This window comes from Dendrobates tinctorius, unplaced genomic scaffold, assembly GCF_039654945.1.
Source record: "Dendrobates tinctorius isolate UK_male_01 unplaced genomic scaffold, ASM3965494v1 ptg000157l, whole genome shotgun sequence".
NCBI lineage: Eukaryota > Metazoa > Chordata > Amphibia > Anura > Dendrobatidae > Dendrobates > Dendrobates tinctorius.
Genome location: NW_027361824.1, coordinates 2,807,401 through 2,826,972, shown reverse-complemented (window position 1 = coordinate 2,826,972; position 19,572 = coordinate 2,807,401). Strand labels below are relative to the sequence as shown.

Below are 19,572 nucleotides of genomic sequence, written 5' to 3'. Positions count from 1 at the left end.
GAGGAAGGACATTTGTTTCCTTGAATCTAGGAGGATTCCCAAGAATTTTATCTGCTGGGAGGGTTGGATCTGCGACTTTTCTATATTCGGGATCCACCCCAGCGATTGGAGAATACAGAGTTTGGGTCACCTGGTTTACCAGAGTCTGGTATGAGGCTCCTATTATCAGCAGGTCGTCCAGGTAGGGTACAATGTATATACCTTGGCTTCGGATGTGGGACACAGTTTCCGCCATAATTTTGGAAAATACTCGAGGGGCAGAGGATATTCCAAAGGGAAGTACGTTGTACTGATAGTGCCGGATGTCTGGACCCTGACGGATCGCAAACCTTAGGTACTTCCTGTGAGAAGGATGTATAGGAATGTGAAAATAGACATCCTTCAGATCTATGGTTGCCATGAAGTAAGACGGCCCTATCAGAGGAATGGCGGTCTTTACCGACTCCATCTTGAATCTGCGATATGCGATATGTCGGTTGAGGCCCTTGAGATTTATTATTATTCTTGCCTCTCCTGTGGGTTTCTTCACTAGGAACAACCTGGAATAATGCCCCCTTCCTTGTTCCTCCACAGGGACCTGTGAAATGGCGTTTGATTGTAGAAGGAGTTGAATGCTGGATTTCAGTGCTGTAGTCTCCCGAGGTGGTAGGGCGGTAACTCTTATACCCCGCGGGGGGAAGGATTTGAATACTAGTAGTAGGCCTTCTTTGATCACACTGAGGACCCAGGAGCTGTTGGAAATCAACTGCCAAGACTGAAAGAACCTTGAAAGCCTTCCCCTCACCGGGGTCGAGTCATTGCTTCTCTTGTGGCTGTTGCTGCTGCTGCTGGGGGACCAGGATATTCCTGCCTCTCCCCTTAGCATAACTCCATCTTCCCAACTTTCCCTTCCCTCTCGGCTGGGATGGCTAATTCTGGGGGGCTCGAAAAAGCCGCTTTTTTGGAGTCCTCTGCTCAGGAAGTACCTTCTTTTTGTCTGTGTCCTTTTCAAGAATTTCATCTAAGGCCGGGCCGAAGACATGTTCACTCTTGAAGAGCAAAGAGCAGAGCTTCATATTGGAGGTAACATCCCTGCTCCACGTTTTAAGCCAGAGGGCACGTCTGGCAGAATTGGACTGTACCATAGCCCTGGCAGAGGTGCGGATCATCTCCATCGATACATCCACCAAGAAGCCTGTAGCTCTTTGTAGTATAGGAAGGGAGTTCAGAAGGTCACCTCTTGAGGTTCCCCGAGAAATATGACTCTCTAGTTCCTCTATCCATTGGAAGAGAGACCTAGACACGCATGTGGACGCAAACCCTGACTTTAAGGAAAAAGAAGAGGTTTCCAAGGCTTTCCTTAGGAGGCTCTCTGCTTTATGGTCCATCGGGTCTCTAAGCTGGGACGCGTCATCAAAAGGAAGGACCATTTTCTTCACCACCCTCGCCACCTGGACATCAACTTTCGGGATGTCCCATTTAAACTCCTCTCCCTCCAGGGGGAATCTATGCCTGAGTTCCGAAGGGGCTGAGTAGCGCTTCTCTGGGTACTCCCATTCCTGGGAGATCATATCTACTATGCTCCTATGTAGTGGGAAACCTGTTCGCTTGGGTCCCTCGAATCCCCCGAACATGCGGTCTTGTGCTGACTGATTAACAGGCTCATCCTCTAGGCCCATGGTGGCCCGTACTGCGCCGACCAGCTCCTCCACATATTCTGTGGAAAGGAGGTGTCTCCTAGATTCGGCTAAATTAGAGGTTCCCGGTTGTTCCCAATTTTCGGAGCCTGAATTATATGATTTTTCTGATTCAGACTCTGAGTCTTCCATCTGAATTTTCCATTTTTTGGGGGGTGGTGAGCCCACAATCTGAGGGAGTGGAGGAGGTGGAGGGGGGGACAGTGCAGCCAGGGAAGTCTGAACCTGGTGAGTAACCAGGCTGCGAATTTCATCAATTAGTGACGGGTGTTCAGCCCTGACCACCCTGTCTATGCAAGCTTCACACAATTTTTTCGCCCAATTTGAGGGGAGTTTTGCACTGCATATGGCACATTTGGCCGACTTGCTGGTGGTATTGGTGCTTTTGTGGGCAGACTTTTCTCCCTATAAGAAAAGGAGGAGAAGTATTTTGAGGACCTCTATTTCAAGATCGCACCACTAGGACCCACCCCAGTTACACTTACTGTGGCTGGGGCAGCGCTGGGCTCTGCAGACGCAGGGCAGGAAGAACCGTCCATACTGACAGGGGATTTGCCTTACCTGACGGCGTCTTCCGGCGGGTTAATGAAGGGTTAACCCTGCCCTCAGCGCAGTATTTTCAATTTCCCCCTCCTCCTCCCTGGGTCCCGGGGCAGGCACAGCAAGTGCTGGCGAGCTCCGCACGCTGGCAGCTGAATGGGGGCCACCATGACAGGAAGTTGTCATACATCGGAAGTGACCGCGCGTGACGTCACTTCCGGGTCACCGCACGGCGTGCAACAGGAGGAGAGACCGGAGAGCTGCGGGAGGCCTCCGGTCGGGGATCACTGGCCCGCTTTACTCCCCATAGGGGAGCGCGGGTGGGCCAGGAAGGTCCCGTGTTCTTAAGAAGACGGGAGCAGTACGGAGGAGGGGAGGCAGCGCCGCCGACCACCACTGCCAGGCTTAAGAATTACAGGTAAGCTGCAGCAGCCGGCCACAAAGCATACCGCACCTCTCCATGCCCCATGGGGGACAGGAAAGACACTGGTGAGAGGGAGGTGGGAGGGACCTTTGAACCTCTCGTACTTCCTGTCCCCCATTAGGGCGTGGAGACAACCTCCTATGTGTCGTGGAAGGTTGCTAGAGAAATAGACTTCAGTCTAAAGGTACTGTCACACTTAGCGATGTACCAGCGATCCCGACCAGCGATATGACGCGGTCAGGATCGCTGGTACATCACTAAGTGGTCGCTAGTGAGCTGCCACACAGGCAGATCTCACCAGCGACATCGCTGGGGACGGGGGTCGCTACTTACCTGTCACACTAGGCGATCCTGCGTCCTCCCGCCCGCGTCCACGCTCGTCTCTCCACAGGAAGCGCCGCAGGAAGCTGACGACGAGAAGTGGTCCAGGACGTTCTCGCGCGATCAGCGATAACCAGCGGGGGAGCGGGTCGTAGGTAAGTATCAGACACAGCGATGTCGCTAGCAATATCGCTATAGCGTCACAAGTTATAGCGATATTGCTAGCGATATCGCTTAGTGTGACAGTACCTTAAGAGAGGATTAGAATTAGGTCCTGGCAACGAGAATCGCCTTATCGTGGCTGCCAGGTACACATGAATTGGCCAATTTATGCGCTAAGCATTCTCAATTCTTCATATCTCTAGTGCAGTAATGCAATTCAATCTCCATATTTCATGCTTTAGCATTGCAGAGTGCTGCATTTTGTTTAAATGTATATATGAATTGGCGACTCTAGGAAAGCACCTGTTCAGACCGAATTTATGTTTGAATATGACAGTCAATATTTTATTACTAATATGTGGGGCACATAGGTGACATTACTAATATATGGGGCACATAGGTGACATAACTAAAATATGGGGCACATAGGGGACATTACTAATACATGGGGCACATAGCGGACATTACTAATATATTGGGCACATAGGTGGCACTACTAATATATGGGGTCACATAGGTGACATTACTAATATGTGGGGCACATAGGGGACATTACTAATATATGGGGCACATAGGGGACATTACTAATATATGGGGCACATATGTGGAATTATTAATGTATGGGGCACATAGGTGGCATTACTAATATATGGGGCACATAGGTGACATAACTAAAATATGGGGCACATAGGGGACATTACTAATACATGGGGCACATAGCGGACATTACTAATATATTGGGCACATAGGTGGCACTACTAATATATGGGGTCACATAGGTGACATTACTAATATGTGGGGCACATAGGTGACATTACTAATATATGGGGCACATAGGTGACATTACTAAAATATGGAGGCACATAGGGGACATTACTAATACATGGGGCACACAGCGGACATTACTAATATATTGGGCACATAGGTGGCACTACTAATATATGGGGTCACATAGGTGACATTACTAATATGTGGGGCACATAGGTGACATTACTAATATATGGGGCACATAGGTGACATTACTAAAATATGGAGGCACATAGGGGACATTACTAATACATAGGGCACATAGCGGACATTACTAATATATTGGGCACATAGGTGGCACTACTAATATATGGGGTCACATAGGTGACATTACTAATATGTGGGGCACATAGGTGACATTACTAATATATGGGGCACATAGGTGACATTACTAAAATATGGAGGCACATAGGGGACATTACTAATACATAGGGCACATAGCGGACATTACTAATATATTGGGCACATAGGTGGCACTACTAATATATGGGGTCACATAGGTGACATTACTAATATGTGGGGCACATAGGTGACATTACTAATATATGGGGCACATAGGTGACATTACTAAAATATGGAGGCACATAGGGGACATTACTAATACATGGGGCACATAGCGGACATTACTAATATATTGGGCACATAGGTGGCACTACTAATATATGGGGTCACATAGGTGACATTACTAATATGTGGGGCACATAGGTGACATTACTAATATATGGGGCACATAGGTGACATTACTAAAATATGGAGGCACATAGGGGACATTACTAATACATGGGGCACATAGCGGACATTACTAATATATTGGGCACATAGGTGGCACTACTAATATATGGGGTCACATAGGTGACATTACTAATATGTGGGGCACATAAGGGACATTACTAATATATGGGGCACATAAGGGACATTACTAATATATGGGGCACATATGTGGAATTATTAATGTATGGGGCACATAGGTGGCATTACTAATATATGGGGTCACATAGGTGACATTACTAATATATGGGGGCACACAAGGGGCATTACTAATATATGGGGTCACACAGGTGACATTACTATTATATAGGGGTATTACTAATATGGGGGCACTACTAATATATGGGGGCACACAAGGGGCATTACTAATATATGGAGGCACATAGGTGGCATTACAAATATATACGGCACATAGGTGACATTACTAATATATGGGGGCACATAAGTGGCATTACTAATATATGGGGGCACATAGAGGACATTACTATTATATGGGGCACATAGGTGGCATTACTAATATATAGGGCACATAGGTGACATTACTAATATATGGGGGCACTACTAATATGGGGGCACATAGGGGACATTACTAATATATGGGGGCATACAGTCATGGCCAAAAGTATTGACACCACTGCAATTCTGTCAGATAATATTCAGTTTCTTCCTGAAAATGATTGCAAACACAAATTCTTTGGTAATATTATCTTCATTTAATTTGTCTTAAATGAAAAAACACAAAAGAGAATGAAGCAAAAAGCAAAACATTGATCATTTCACACAAAACTCCAAAAATGGGCCAGACAAAAGTATTGGCACCCTCAGCATAATACTTGGTTGCACAACCTTTAGCCAAAATAACTGCGACCAACCGCTTCCGGTAACCATCAATGAGTTTCTTACAATGCTCTGCTGGAATTTTAGACCATTCTTCTTTGGCAAACTGCTCCAGGTCCCTGATATTTGAAGGGTGCCTTCTCCAAACTGCCATTTTTAGATCTCTCCACAGGTGTTCTATGGGATTCAGGTCTGGACTCATTGCTGGCCACCTTAGAAGTCTCCAGTGCTTTCTCTCAAACCATTTTCTAGTGCTTTTTGAAGTGTGTTTTGGGTTATTGTCCTGCTGGAAGACCCATGACCTCTGAGGTAGACCTAGCTTTCTCAAACTGGGCCCTAAATTATGCTGCAAAATTTGTTGGTAGTCTTCAGACTTCATAATGCCATGCACACGGTCAAGCAGTCCAGTGCCAGAGGCAGCAAAGCAACCCCAAAACATCAGGGAACCTCCGCCATGTTTGACTGTAGGGACCGTGTTCTTTTCTTTGAATGCCTCTTTTTTCTCCTGTAAACTCTATGTTGATGCTTTTGCCCTAAAAGCTCTACTTTTGTCTCATCTCACCTGAGAACATTCTTCCAAAACGTTTTCGGCTTCTTCAGGTAAGTTTTGGCAAACTCCAGCCTGGCTTTTTTATGTCTCGGGGTAAGAAGAGGGGTCTTCCTGGGTCTCCTACCATACAGTCCCTTTTCATTCAGACGCCGACGGATAGTACAGGTTGACACTGTTGTACCCTCGGACTGCAGGGCAGCTTGAACTTGTTTGGATGTTAGTCGAGGTTCTTTATCCAACATCCGCACAATCTTGCGTTGAAATCTCTTGTCAATTTTTCTTTTCCGTCCACATCTAGGGAGGTTAGCCACAGTGCCGTGGGCTTTACACTTCTTGATGACACTGCGCACGGTAGACACAGAACATTCAGGTCTTTGGAGATGGACTTGTAGCCTTGAGATTGCTCATGCTTCCTCACAATTTGGTTTCTCAAGTCCTCAGACAGTTCTTTGGTCTTCTTTCTTTTCTCCATGCTCAATGTGGTGCACACAAGGACACAGGACAGAGGTTGAGTCAACTTTACTCCATGTCAACTGACTGCAAGTGTGATTTAGTTATTGCCAACACCTGTTAGGTGCCACAGGTAAGTTACAGGTGCTGTTAATTACACAAATTAGAGAAGCATCACATGATTTTTCGAACAGTGCCAATACTTTTGTCCACCCTCTTTGTTATGTTTGGTGTGGAATTATATCCAATTTGGCTTTAGGACAATTCTTTTTGTGTTTTTTCATTTAAGACAAATTAAATGAAGATAATAATAACAAAGAATTTGTGTTTGCAGTAATTTTCAGGAAGAAACTGAGTATTATCGGACAGAATTGCAGGGGTGTCAATACTTTTGGCCATGACTGTATAGGGGACAGTATTAATATATACTGTTCTTATTACACAGATATAAAACATATAATACTGGTGGATAGAACAAGACTGAGCACAAGACCTTCACAGCCGTCTACACATCATAGGGGAGATCTCCTGACACCTTCTCTCCATCTACCTGATGATCCTGAGGAGCACTGGCATCTTCTTGGTTACAGTCCTGTGGAAGAAGAGGACGGGGACATCTCTCTGGTGTTGTCCTCTTACTGGATAGATCTGGAGGAAACACATACAGGGACTGAATTCATTCTCTACATACAGATAATTATAGGCCGTGTGTATTTAGTCCTGTCTATTACCTGGTGATGTGAGGGGGTGGGGAACCTCCATTATGACGTCCTTGTACATATCTTTGCGTCCTTCTAAATACTCCCACTCCTCCATGGAGAAATAGACAGCGACATCCTGACACCTTATAGGAACCTGACACATACAATGATACCGTCATCCCCCGATCCCTTCATAGTGTTACTGTATAATGTCCCAGCATTCCCAGCAGTGTCACCTCTCCAGTCAGCAGCTCCATCATCTTGTAGATGAGTTCTAGGATCTTCTGGTCATTGATGTCCTCATGGATCAGGGGGTGAGGTGGAGGCCCCGTGATTGTGCTCAGGGGTCTTCCGCATCCCTCAGACACAGGGTCCTGACAGCGATCACTAGAGGTCTTCTTCACCACTGTGTAATCCTGGTAATGGAGAGACACAGTAATAAATCTCACTACAGACATTTCCAGAGTCCTCACCTCTCCAGTTCTGTCTGTTATTCCCATAGATAAGAATGATGGAATGTGACATCATCAGAATCTCTCACCTCTCCAGTGAGACGGAAGAGGATCTCTAGGGTGAGGTGTAACATCGTCTCCGCCATCTTGTCTCTGCCCATATCCATCTTTGATGGGTAAATGAGGAAAATTCTCTTCTGTAGAAGATCTTCACTGAGAGGATCCGATATTGTAGAGACCTGAATGAGAAGATGATCCGATGTAACATCATAAGAATCCTGTGTAATAATACAATTACTGGGGATAATAAGGGAAACATATGAGGAGATTTATTATTTTACAGTATTTAGTTTTCTTCCCTGATATCTACTAATAAAACCTATATATTTAGGCCACAGACAACAAGCAGTTTCCTCCTCGGAGTCGGCAGCTGAACACGTTCCTCATAGACTCATCTTCCATAACGCTAATTCTCGTCTCATTACCGACACTGGAATCGGCATTAGCAATACTGCAGGAGATATTCATTACACGCAACATGAGAAATAACTCCGTCATGATGAGGACGACATCTTCATCTTCTACTACGGCTCTAGAAACATATTTGGCCAGAGTCGGTCACAGACTCCATCCCCACCGGCCGTCTATATGAAGGTTTCCCGTCTTCCCCGCACTGGAATCTTCTGTCACGTTAGATCTCAGCTCTGATTCACACACAGAAGTTTGATGAAGTTTTATAAAAGCTTTTTTGTTTCCATAAACATCATGGACAGAAATGATCTGATCCCAAAATCTCCATGTACAGTGTTTCTTTCTAAGGGGAACACGCATGTGAGGGGGTTGCACGCATTAAGCAAAGCATCACATTAGCTAAGCATCCAGCAAAAGACAGTTACTCCATGACAGTCAGGACAGCAGTCAGGTAACCAACATTTTGCTTTCCTTTTTAACCATGTCCTTCATTTCTCTCCTCCTGTGTTCCCTTGCCATTCACATTCACGGCCCCATCCCTCCTCCATCACCACTTAGGCCGGTTTCACATTAGCGCTTTTTAAGCGCACGCACGGCCGGGGATAGCTCCGCCCCTGAGCCGGCTCTCTGCCCGGCGTGCCCGCCCCTTGCTTGTAGCACCGCCTACTAGCGGACAGCGGCGCCTGCGATCGGCGCACCCTATCTTTAGCATAGGGTGCGCAGATCGTGCGCAGGCCGTGCGCTAGTTGCGCTTTGACCTGCGCTGCGCACTTTTGACTGTGCGCCGTGCGCGCCAAAATCCGAAAAGTTTGATTTTGGCGCGCACGGCGCACCGTCAAAAGTGCGCAGCGCAGGTCAAAGCGCAACTAGCGCACGGCCTGCGCACGATCTGCGCACCCTATGCTAAAGATAGGGTGCGCCGATCGCAGGCGCCGCTGTCCGCTAGTAGGCGGCGCTACAAGCAAGGGGCGGGCACGCCGGGCAGAGAGCCGGCTCAGGGGCGGAGCTACCCCCGGCCGTGCGTGCGCTTAAAAAGCGCTAATGTGAAACCGGCCTTATACACATCAGCCCCTCTATACTTCCCTCTCCCATGTTCAGCTCCCATGCACTTCTCACCTTCCTGAAAAACCTCAGCCCATCGTGCCCAAACACATTGCACAAAAAAACTTCTAACATTTCAAAGAACTACTTGCTCCTTATGTTCCTACTTTTATTGATTTCAGGGGACATCTCCCCCAACCCCAGACCACCAGCCCTCAACCCCTACCCCATATCAAAACCATAATAATTTTATTATTATTACTTGCATTCCTTCAGCTCCTTTTAATTGTGCCCTCTGGAATCCAGGTCTGTATGTAACAAACTTCCTTTCCTGCACAACTACTTTCTGAACAACATTCTGAATCTGTTGGCCCTCACCGAAACCTTGATTCAGGACTCTGACACTGTCTCCCCTGCTGCCATTTCCATGGTGGCATACAATTCACCCATTCCACGAGACCAACAAGCAGACCTGGTGGTGGAGTCGGCATACTCCCCACAATGCACGTTCCAGGTCATCCCCCCAGTTCCATCACTCTCATTCCCTTCTTGTGAGGTCCACACCACCAGGCTCTTCCGTCCGCTCCACCTCAGAGTAGCGGTCATATACCGGCCCCCAGGCTCACCCACTCACTTCCTTGACCATTTCTCAGCCTGGCTGCCGCACTTCATGTCCTCAGAACTACCAACCCTTATCCTGGAAGACTTCAACATCCCCTGTGACGGTGTGATATGTTATGTGGGTATCATTTTGTGTCTATTTATATTTTACGGATTTCCATTGTGTTCTCTTGTTGCCCTGTATCATTCCGTGTATTCCCAATATTGTCTAGTGTCCCAATTACCTTCCAAAAGTCTGATAATTGAATTAGCTCACTTACTGACTGCAGCTTGACTATCTATGCCTCTTGATCAACCCCCTGTAGTGCCTTAATCCCCAAGGCACCTTTGTCAGGTCTGAGGGGCCTGAAAACCGCCCCAACCTGTCTGACTACCCCTGGACATAAGGAGGGGGCTGGGGAGGACAGGAGCTGTACAAGTCAGACCTGTGTGGTGATGATCATGTGAAGACAGCACGTCAGAGAGAAGGAGAAGCATATGGACCCATTTTATCCTCTGTCTGCTTGATTATTGGACTCTCATCCGGTTACTGAACTACATTCTTGTTCTGGATTATTGTATCCTCAGTGTGGTGGATTGTTTATGGACCTTTTAGTTTTGCCTACTAATAAAAGTCTTGGAATTGTTCACACTTCCCTCGCTCTGTTGATTGTGTGGTATCGGAGAAGGACCCCGTGACATCCCCATTAACAGCCCCACTTCCACAGCTGCATCCCAGCTTCTGTCACTAACCACTTCTCTTGGGCTCTCACAGCTCTCAACCTCTGAGACACACAAAGACGGTAACACCATTGACCTGGTCTTTGTCCGGCTCTGCTCAGTCTCCTACCTAAATAACTCACCGCTTCCCCTCTCTGACCACAACATTCTCTCCTTCACGCTCACAAATCCTCGCCTACCCCAGCACACTCCTACCTATCACACATTCCGAAATCTACAAGCCATTAACCCTCAGACACTTTCAGACTCCCTACAATCTTCCCTGTCCTGATCTGGCTGTTTATCACTACGACGACACTTTTAGAAGCACACTTGACCAGGTAGCGCCTCTCACCTTCAGAACCTCCAAACACAGAGTAAAACAGCCCTGGCTCACATCGCAAACTCGACTTCTCCAACGATGGTCTAGGAGTGCTGAACGCAGATGGAGAAAAACCCGCACACCAGCACACTTCATCCACTTCAAATTTATGTTAAGAACTTATAACTCTGCCCTTCACCTTGCCAAACAGACCTACTTCTCCACCCTGATCTCCTCACTAGCCAACAACCCCAAGAAACTTTTTGACACCTTTCAATCCCTTCTCAGGCCAAAAGCACAAGCCCCTATCACAGATATTCGTGCTGATGACCTTGCCTCCCACTTTATAGAGAAAATAGATAATATCCGTCAGGAAATCCACTCCCAACCACCAAGTACTGTGACTCCCATCCCTCCCTGCATTTCCCCTAGCTCACTTTCCACATTTGATCCAATCACAGAAGAAGTCTTCAGACTCCTCTTCTTCTCGTCTGACTACATGCACTACCGACCCCATTCCCTCACATCTCCTCCAGTCGTCACAACTCACCTAACTACATTCTTTAATCTCTCCCTCTCCTTGGGCATTTTCCCATCCTCCTTCAAACACTATCGTTACTGCATTACTAAAGAAATCCGCTCTCGACACATCCTGCACAAACAACTACAGACCAGTCTCCAATCTCCCCTTCATCTCTAAACTTTTGGGGCACCTAGTCTACTCCCGCCTTAATCGTTACCTCTCCACTCACTCCCTCCTAGACCCTTCACAGTCCGGCTTCTGCCCCCTACATTCAACTGAAACTGCATTCAAAGTTACCAATTACCTTCTGACAGAAAAATGTAACGGTGAACACTCTCGGCTCATTCTTCTCGACCTTTCTGCAGCTTTCGACACTGTTGACCACTGTCTCCTATTCTCTAGGCTCCAGTCACAAGGCATTAAGGACACTGCTCTCTCCTGGTTCTCTTCCTATCTCTCTGACCGCTCCTTCAGTGTTTTGTTCGATGGCTCCAAATCATCTCCTCTTCCTCTCGCTGCCGGGGTACCTCAGGGCTCAGTCCTTGGCCCCCTTCTCTTCTCTCTCTACACGGCCCCAATTGGACAGACCATCAGCAGATTTAGCTTTCAATACCATCTTTATGCTGATGATACACAACTATACACGTCATCCCCCGACCTTACCCCCACGGTACTACAGAACGCCAGTGACTGTCTGTCCGCAGTCTCCAACATCATGTCCGCTCTTTATCTGAAACTTAACCTCTCAAAAACTGAACTTCTTCTGCTCCCGCCGTCTACTAACCTCCCTAAATCTGACATTTCCCTCTCCGTGGGTGGCACCATAATAACACCTCGGCATAAGGCACACTGTCTGGGTGTTATGTTTGACACCAACCTCTCCTTCACATCCCATATACAATCTCTTGCCGCTTACAGCTAAAGAACATCTCCAGAATCCGCCCTTTTCTCACCATGGAAACAACAAAACCCCTCACTGTAGCATTGACCCACTCCCCCCTGGACTACTGCAACGCTCTATTAATTGGCCTCCCCGTTACTCGACTTTTCCCTCTACAATCCATACTTAATGCAGCAGCCAGCCTCATCTATCTGGCTAATCGGTACTTGGATGTGTCCCCTCTTCGCCAATCGTTACACTGGCTGCCCATTCATTATAGGATCCAATTCAAAGTACTTGTTCTCACCCATAAAGCTTTCCACAGTGCGGCACCCCCCTACATCTCCTCCCTCATTTCTGTCTATCGGCCTAACCAACCGCTGCGCTCTGCAAACGACTTTCAACTATCCTCTGCACTAATCCGCACCTCCGACTCTAAGACTTCTCCCGCGCTGCGCCAATCCTCTGGAATGCTCTACCCCAAGAAATTAGGACTATCCACAATTTGGACAGTTTTAGGCGCTCCCTCAAAATGCATCCGTTCAGAGCGGCCTACCATGTTCACTAATCAAAGTCATTTTATATGTGTGTGTAGCCCATTCACTATATCTATCCCCCACTCCCAGATGGCTGGACCATCATTGTAAATACACCATTGTAAATACACACCTGTACTTTGTATCTCCCCCACCTCATTGTAGATTGTAAGCTCTCACGAGCAGGGTCGTCTTATTTTGCTTTAATTATTGTATTGGTAACGTTGTTACTTATGACTTGTGTTTTGAAACTGTATAGCGCTGCGGAATATGTTGGCGCTATATAAATAACTATATAAATAAAGATTATTATTATTTTATGGGGTTTATTTCTGGCCTTAAGCTTTCCTATATTGCAAGAAAAATACCAGGAAAAAAAAATGTAAAATGTTTCTAAAGAAAATTGGCTCCAAAATTGCATCAGGCGGTTTTAATTTCAGCCGGATCCTACCCCTCTCCATAGAGATAGAGCCTTCGGTCTAAGAGAGGATTAGCATTAGGTCCTGGCAACGAGAATCGCCTTATCGTGGCTGCCGGGTACGCATGAATTGGCCAATTTATGCGCTAAGAATTCTCAACATTTCATATCTCTAGTGCAGTAATGCAATTCAATTTTCATATTTCATGTTTTAGCATTACAGAGTGCTGCTTTTTGTTTGAATGTATATATGAGTTGGCGACTCTAGGAAAGCACCTGTTCAGACCTAATTTATGTTTGGATGTGGCAGTCAATCTTTTGTTATTTATTACTAATATATGGGGCACAAAGGGGACATTACTAATATATGGGGCACAAAGGGGACATTACTAATATATGGGGCACATAGGGGACATTACTAATATATGGGGCACATAGGGGACATTACTAATATATGGCGCACATATGGGACATTACTAATATATGGGGGCACAAAGGGGACATTACTAATATATGGGGGCACATAGGGGACATTACTAATATATGGGGGCACATAGGGGACATTACTAATATATGGGGCACATAGGGGACATTACTAATATATGGGGCACATAGGGGACATTACTAATATATGGGGCACATAGGGGACATTACTAATATATGGGGCACAAAGGGGACATTACTAATATATGGGGCACATAGGGGACATTACTAATAAATGGGGCACAAAGGGGACATTACTAATATATGGGGGCACAAAGGGGACATTACTAATATATGGGGCACAAAGGGGATATTACTAATATATGGAGCACATAGGGGACATGACTAATATATGGGGCACATAGGGGGCATTACTAATATATGGGGCACATAGGGGCATTACTAATATATGGGGCACATAGGGGGCATTACTAATATATGGGGCACATAGGGGACATTAATATATGGGGCACATAGGGGGCATTACTAATATATGGGGGCACAGAGGACATTCCTAAAAATAATATAATAATAAGTTTTATTTCTATAGCGCTGACATATTCCGCAGCACTTTACATTATAGAGGGGACTTGTACAGACAATAGACATTACAGCATAACAATAATCACATAGATCATAACAGATACCAAGAGGAGTGAGGGCCCTGCTCACAAGCTTACAGTCTATGAGGAAAGAGGTAGACATGAAAGGTGGGTGGTAACAATTGCCTTGTGTGACGTCCATCTGCGAGGCTGGGCTGCAGTAAGACAGCACCCCGAGCAACCCCGATACCCTTTACCCCTATACAGGGATCTGGATTTACAGCAGAGCCCAGGAGGTAGCTGTCTGGATAAGAGCAGCGGACCAGAGCAAAACGGTCGCCAGAAAGGGGTTAAAAAACGGGACCAAAAGCGTAGTCAGGAATCCAAGTCTAAACCAGGCGGGCAGCAGAGGTACAAAAATGGCAGACAGTAGCAGAGTCAAATCCAGGCCAAGGTCAGAGTCATAAACCCAAAGGGAGGCAGAGGTACAAAATCGTTAGGCAGGCGCAGAGTCAGAAATCCAGGCAAAGGTCAGAATCAAAGATAGCAAATAACAAACAAGCACACTGGGGGAAACCAAGAGGCAGGAACATCCGTCCCCGATTTTGACCGTGACATGACAGTCCGGCGCCTTCCAGACCGGAATAGCAGAGCTCGGGTCTGACGGCAACGTGCCAGTCTGGTGCCTCCTAATGGCCGAAGCAGGAACAGCAGTCCCTGTATCCGATGGCGATGTGACAGTACCCCGCCTTCTAAGAGGGGCCTCTGGACCCTCAAAACCAGGTTTGTTAGGGTGAAGGAGGTTAAATTTTCTAATCAAACCTTTGGCGTGGATGTCACTAGCGGGAACCCAGGACCTCTCCTCTGGGCCATAGCCCTTCCAGTGCACCAGGTACTGCACGGAACCTCTCACTAAGCGGGAGTCAAGAACACCCTGGACTTCGTATTCCAAGATGCCCCTGACCAAAACAGGAGGAGGAGGGGACTGGACAGGATGGATTGGAGAGCGGTACAACTTGAGAAGAGATTTGTGGAAAACATTGGGCAATTTAAAAGACTGAGGGAGTTTTAAACGAAAAGCTACAGGGTTAATCACTTCCAATATTTCATATGGACCAATGAATCTGGGACCTAGTTTGGCAGACGGCACTTTAAGCTTGATATTCTTGGTGGAAAGCCAGACCTTGTCCCCAACTCCCAGGTGCGGTCCCTTGGATCGCCGTCTATTTGCAGCAAAAGCTGGGACCCCTTCAAGTTTGTGTTTACTTCCGACCAGATAGTCTTTAACCGATGTATAGATTTTTCTACCCCCCGGGAGCTCCGACAACCTGGCCGAAAATGAACCAAAGCTTGGGTGCAGTCCGTGATTGCAGTAGAAAGGGGTAGTTTTGATGGACTCCTGGTATTGGTTGTTCAGGGCGAACTCAGCTAATGGCAGATGTTCCACCCAATAGGATTGATGCTCCAATATGTAACAGCGGAGATACTGCTCCAGAGCCTGGTTGGTGCGTTCAGTTTGACCATTGGTCTCAGGGTGATAGGCAGAGGAGAAGGACAATTCAACACCCATGCGTTTGCAGAACGCCCTCCAGAACTTGTAAACGAACTGGGTACTGTGACGGGAGTATTCTCCAGAGCAAGGAGGGACAACAGGCCTGGGAACGATCCAACAGATTTATTGACCAGAACACAGGAACAACACGAAGGTAATTTGCATAGTCCCAAAATAAGTCCACAGGAAACTGATTCGGGGGCACCTCCCGACAATCCTTGTGCCAGATCACAAAACCATAGTCCTTTTAGAGTCCCAGAAATCCGCCACGATCACACTAAGGCCGAGGCTTCCTCAGACAGCCTCGCCCTTCTCTTTCAGCATCCAACTCACATCTGATGGGTCACACATAAGTCCATTGTCTTGGGCTCCTGGGATCAGCCCAAGTGTAGGGGAGTAGAAGTTCCCACCTCCTAGTCAATGGTTTGGTCCATCGCATGGCTCCGAGGTGTCTACGAGGATGTGTATTGTGAGTCCTCCCCCTGCTGAGGAGAACAATGGTGATTCCCCTAGCTGTGTTGACCCAAGCCTGAATTCAATTATGGTCTAGATACACAAGTCTTGTGGAAAGGAGACAGGTTACTTACATAATTACATTATAGTCCCAGAGACACAGGCAATGGGGAAAGGAAACATATTGTTACAGGTATACACAAGACATTGCAAAGTATTGGGGAAAAATACATATCATGACAATCCCTTCCCCTCCTAATTTGTGTACGTACTAGGGAACTCTACAGGTCACTGGTTAAGTACACACAGGCATGGCTGACTAGAATCAGGGCTCCTCTTGCCTGGACAGTCCATCTGCATTTTGGTGTTGGCTGCCTCTTCTATACTGTATGGTAAAGTTATAGGGCTGTAGAGCCAGGCTCCATCGTAGTAAGCGTCCATTGTCACCAGAGACTCTGTTCAGCCAGGTGAGGGGATTGTGATCAGTAACCACAGTGAATTCTCGTCCATACAGATACGGCCTTAGTTTCCTAAGGGCCCACACTACAGCCAGACATTCTTTTTCAACAGTTGCATAGGCCACTTCTCGGTCCAGCAGTTTCCTGCTAAGGTAGGCAATGGGGTGTTCGTCCCCAGCTGCATTCACCTGGCTGAGGACAGCCCCCAGTCCATAAGCAGAGGCGTCCGTCTGCACAATGAATCTCCTCTTGTAATCTGGAGCAGCCAGAACAGGGTCGCAGACCAGGGCGTCCTTCAGCCGGTTAAAAGCCTCATCACAGGCTGGAGTCCAGATCACCAGCCGGGGCATCGTTTTCTTGGTCAGGTCGGTAAGAGGCTTGGCCACAGTGCTGAAATGAGAAACAAATTTTCGGTAATAACTGGCAGTGCCCAAAAAAGCCATAACTTGTTTCTTAGTTTGGGGTACAGGCCAGTCTCTAATAGCCTGGATATTGGCAGGTTCAGGACGGAGCTTCCCTCCTCCTACTCTATGCCCTAGGTACTGGACTTCACCCATCCCCAATTGGCATTTATCTGGTCGAATGGTTAGGCCTGCTGCAAGAAGCAGGTCAAGAATAACGGCTACTTGGTTCAGATGTTCCTCCCACGTCTGGCTGAAGATGGCGATATCATCCAAGTAGGCACAAGCAAAGTCACCACATCCCCGGAGGATCTGGTCCACCATTCTCTGGAAGGTGGCCGGGGCATTCTTCATTCCAAAGGGCATATTTAGGAATTCATACAGACCAAAGGGGGTTATAAAAGCGGACCGTTCTCTCCCTTCCTCCGTGAGAGGGATTTGCCAGTATCCCTTACTGAGATCCAAGGTAGTGACATATCGGGATCCAGCCAGTCGGTCTAGAAGTTCGTCAATACGAGGCATTGGGTAAGGATCACTGACGGTATGGTCGTTTAGTCGTCGATAGTCCACACAAAATCGAGTACTCCCATCCTTCTTGGGTACTAACACCACAGGAGAGGCCCAAGGGCTATGGGAGGCCTGGATTACCCCAAGCTGTAACATCTCCTCCAGTTCGTGCTGCATGGTGTTTCGAACTGATTCAGGTACCCGGTAAGGAGCCTGTTGTATGGGACGGATGCCCTGAGTGTCCACATGATGTTGGGTGACGGTGGTTCGACCTGGTTGGAATGAGAAAGCAGCACGTCTCTGTTGAAGCACTCCCAGCATCTGTTTTTTCTGTAAGGAATCCAGGTGATCTCCCAGAGGAACCTGTTCCACAGTGGATGGGGCTCTCGCTGCTTCCACGAGATCAGGTAGGGAGTCCTCATCCTCTTGACCGTCCTCTGAAGCTAGCCGACAGCTTGCTATCATTGGAAGGTTCCGGTCATGGTACTCATTAATCATTCACATGGACAGTCTTTTGTCTTAGCCCCTGATCATCTAAAGCAAGAAGGTAATTGGTGTCATTCAGTTTTCTGAGAACCCGGAAGGGACCCTCCCATGCTGTCTGCAGTTTATTCTGCCGATGGGGAACAATCATTAAGACCTGTTGTCCTTCTACAAACTCCCGGTAGCGTGCTTTACGGTCATACCATGTCTTCTGTCTGGTTTGAGCCATCCGCACATAACTCTGGGCAAAACTAGCAAGTTGGGCCAGGGTTTCTCGCAGCTTTAGGACATAAGGGACAACAGGGGCCCCTGTATCTTCAACTTGCCCCTCCCAGTATTCCTTGAGCAGGGTTAAGGGTCCTCAGACCTTTCTTCCATAGAGTAGTTCAAAGGGGGAGAACCCAGTGGACTCCTGGGGAACTTCCCGATAGGCAAACAAGAGATGGGGTAGGTACTTCTCCCAGTTTGAATCTCTGTCAGTGAAGGCCCTCAGCATATTCTTCAGAGTGCCATTGAATCGTTCACAAAGTCCATTTGTTTGGGGATGATACGGGGTCGTGCGGATCGCTCGTACTCCACAGGTGCGCCACAGACACTGGACCAGCTCCGACATGAACTGGGAGCCTTGGTCCGACAAGATCTCACTGGGAAATCCTACTCTGGTGAAAATGGTAACCAGGGCCTCGGCCACCTTGGCTGCAGAAATACTTGACAAGGCCACCGCTTCTGGATATCGGGTGGCATAGTCCACAACAGTGAGAATGTACTGCTTTCCAGATTTACTTGGTTTAGCCAGAGGTCCAATGATATCAACAGCTACTCTTTGAAAGGGTTCTTCTATTATAGGGAGCGGTTGCAGGGGTGCCTTTGGGTGATCTCCGGGTCGCCCTCTGCGCTGACATATGTCGCAAGTTCGGCAGAAATGCGCCACTGCTTGGGAAATCCCAGGCCAATAGAAAGATTGAGTCAATCGTCTCTCGGTGCGGGTTTTGCCTTGATGGCCAGCAGTAGGAATATCATGAGCAAGGTGTAATAGGGGAATTCTGTATTTCTGAGGAACAATCAGCTGTTTGCTATAAGTCCAGGGCTTATCTAGGGAGTCAGCATTGGTAACCCGATACAGAAGTCCATTTTCTCTGATAATTCTTTCTCCATTCTCCCCTAGCTGCCCTATTTCAGCTCGAGCTCTAAAACTAGCTAGGGTGGGGTCAGTCTCCACTTCTTGTCTAAACTGAACTTTATCCCAGGTAACATTCATATTATCCCCACAAGAAGAATCACACACCGGCTGTGACGGCGGTTCTGGTGGCCTCATTTCCATGGATGGGTTGTACACGTCCACATTTGCTGCTCTCTTGGCTTGACTTCGGGTTACCGCACCGACAAAGTGGCAATGAAGATTCCCCACATCATTTCCTAGAAGAACGTCTGCAGGGAGGCCGCTCATCACACCGACCATGCATTGTTTGGCCCCAAAGCCATAATCCAGGGTCA

General features: G+C 47.4%; 1 protein-coding gene across 6 annotated transcripts in view; it reads right to left on the bottom strand.

The window, feature by feature from the left end:
• Nucleotides 1-19,572, bottom strand: part of LOC141051385 (uncharacterized) — a 55,115-nt gene that overhangs the window by 25,333 nt on the left and 10,210 nt on the right. For 5 of the 6 annotated variants that reach the window (XM_073548328.1, XM_073548329.1, XM_073548332.1 and 2 more), the window contains exons 2-5: nucleotides 7,778-7,927; nucleotides 7,473-7,652; nucleotides 7,267-7,390; nucleotides 7,086-7,183 (exon numbers count right to left, since the gene is read on the bottom strand). In XM_073548328.1, the coding sequence (XP_073404429.1) occupies nucleotides 7,086-7,183; nucleotides 7,267-7,390; nucleotides 7,473-7,652; nucleotides 7,778-7,927 (552 nt within the window). The remainder of the gene's footprint in view (nucleotides 1-7,085; nucleotides 7,184-7,266; nucleotides 7,391-7,472; nucleotides 7,653-7,777; nucleotides 7,928-19,572) is intronic. The other variant, XM_073548333.1, reaches the window with a different exon arrangement.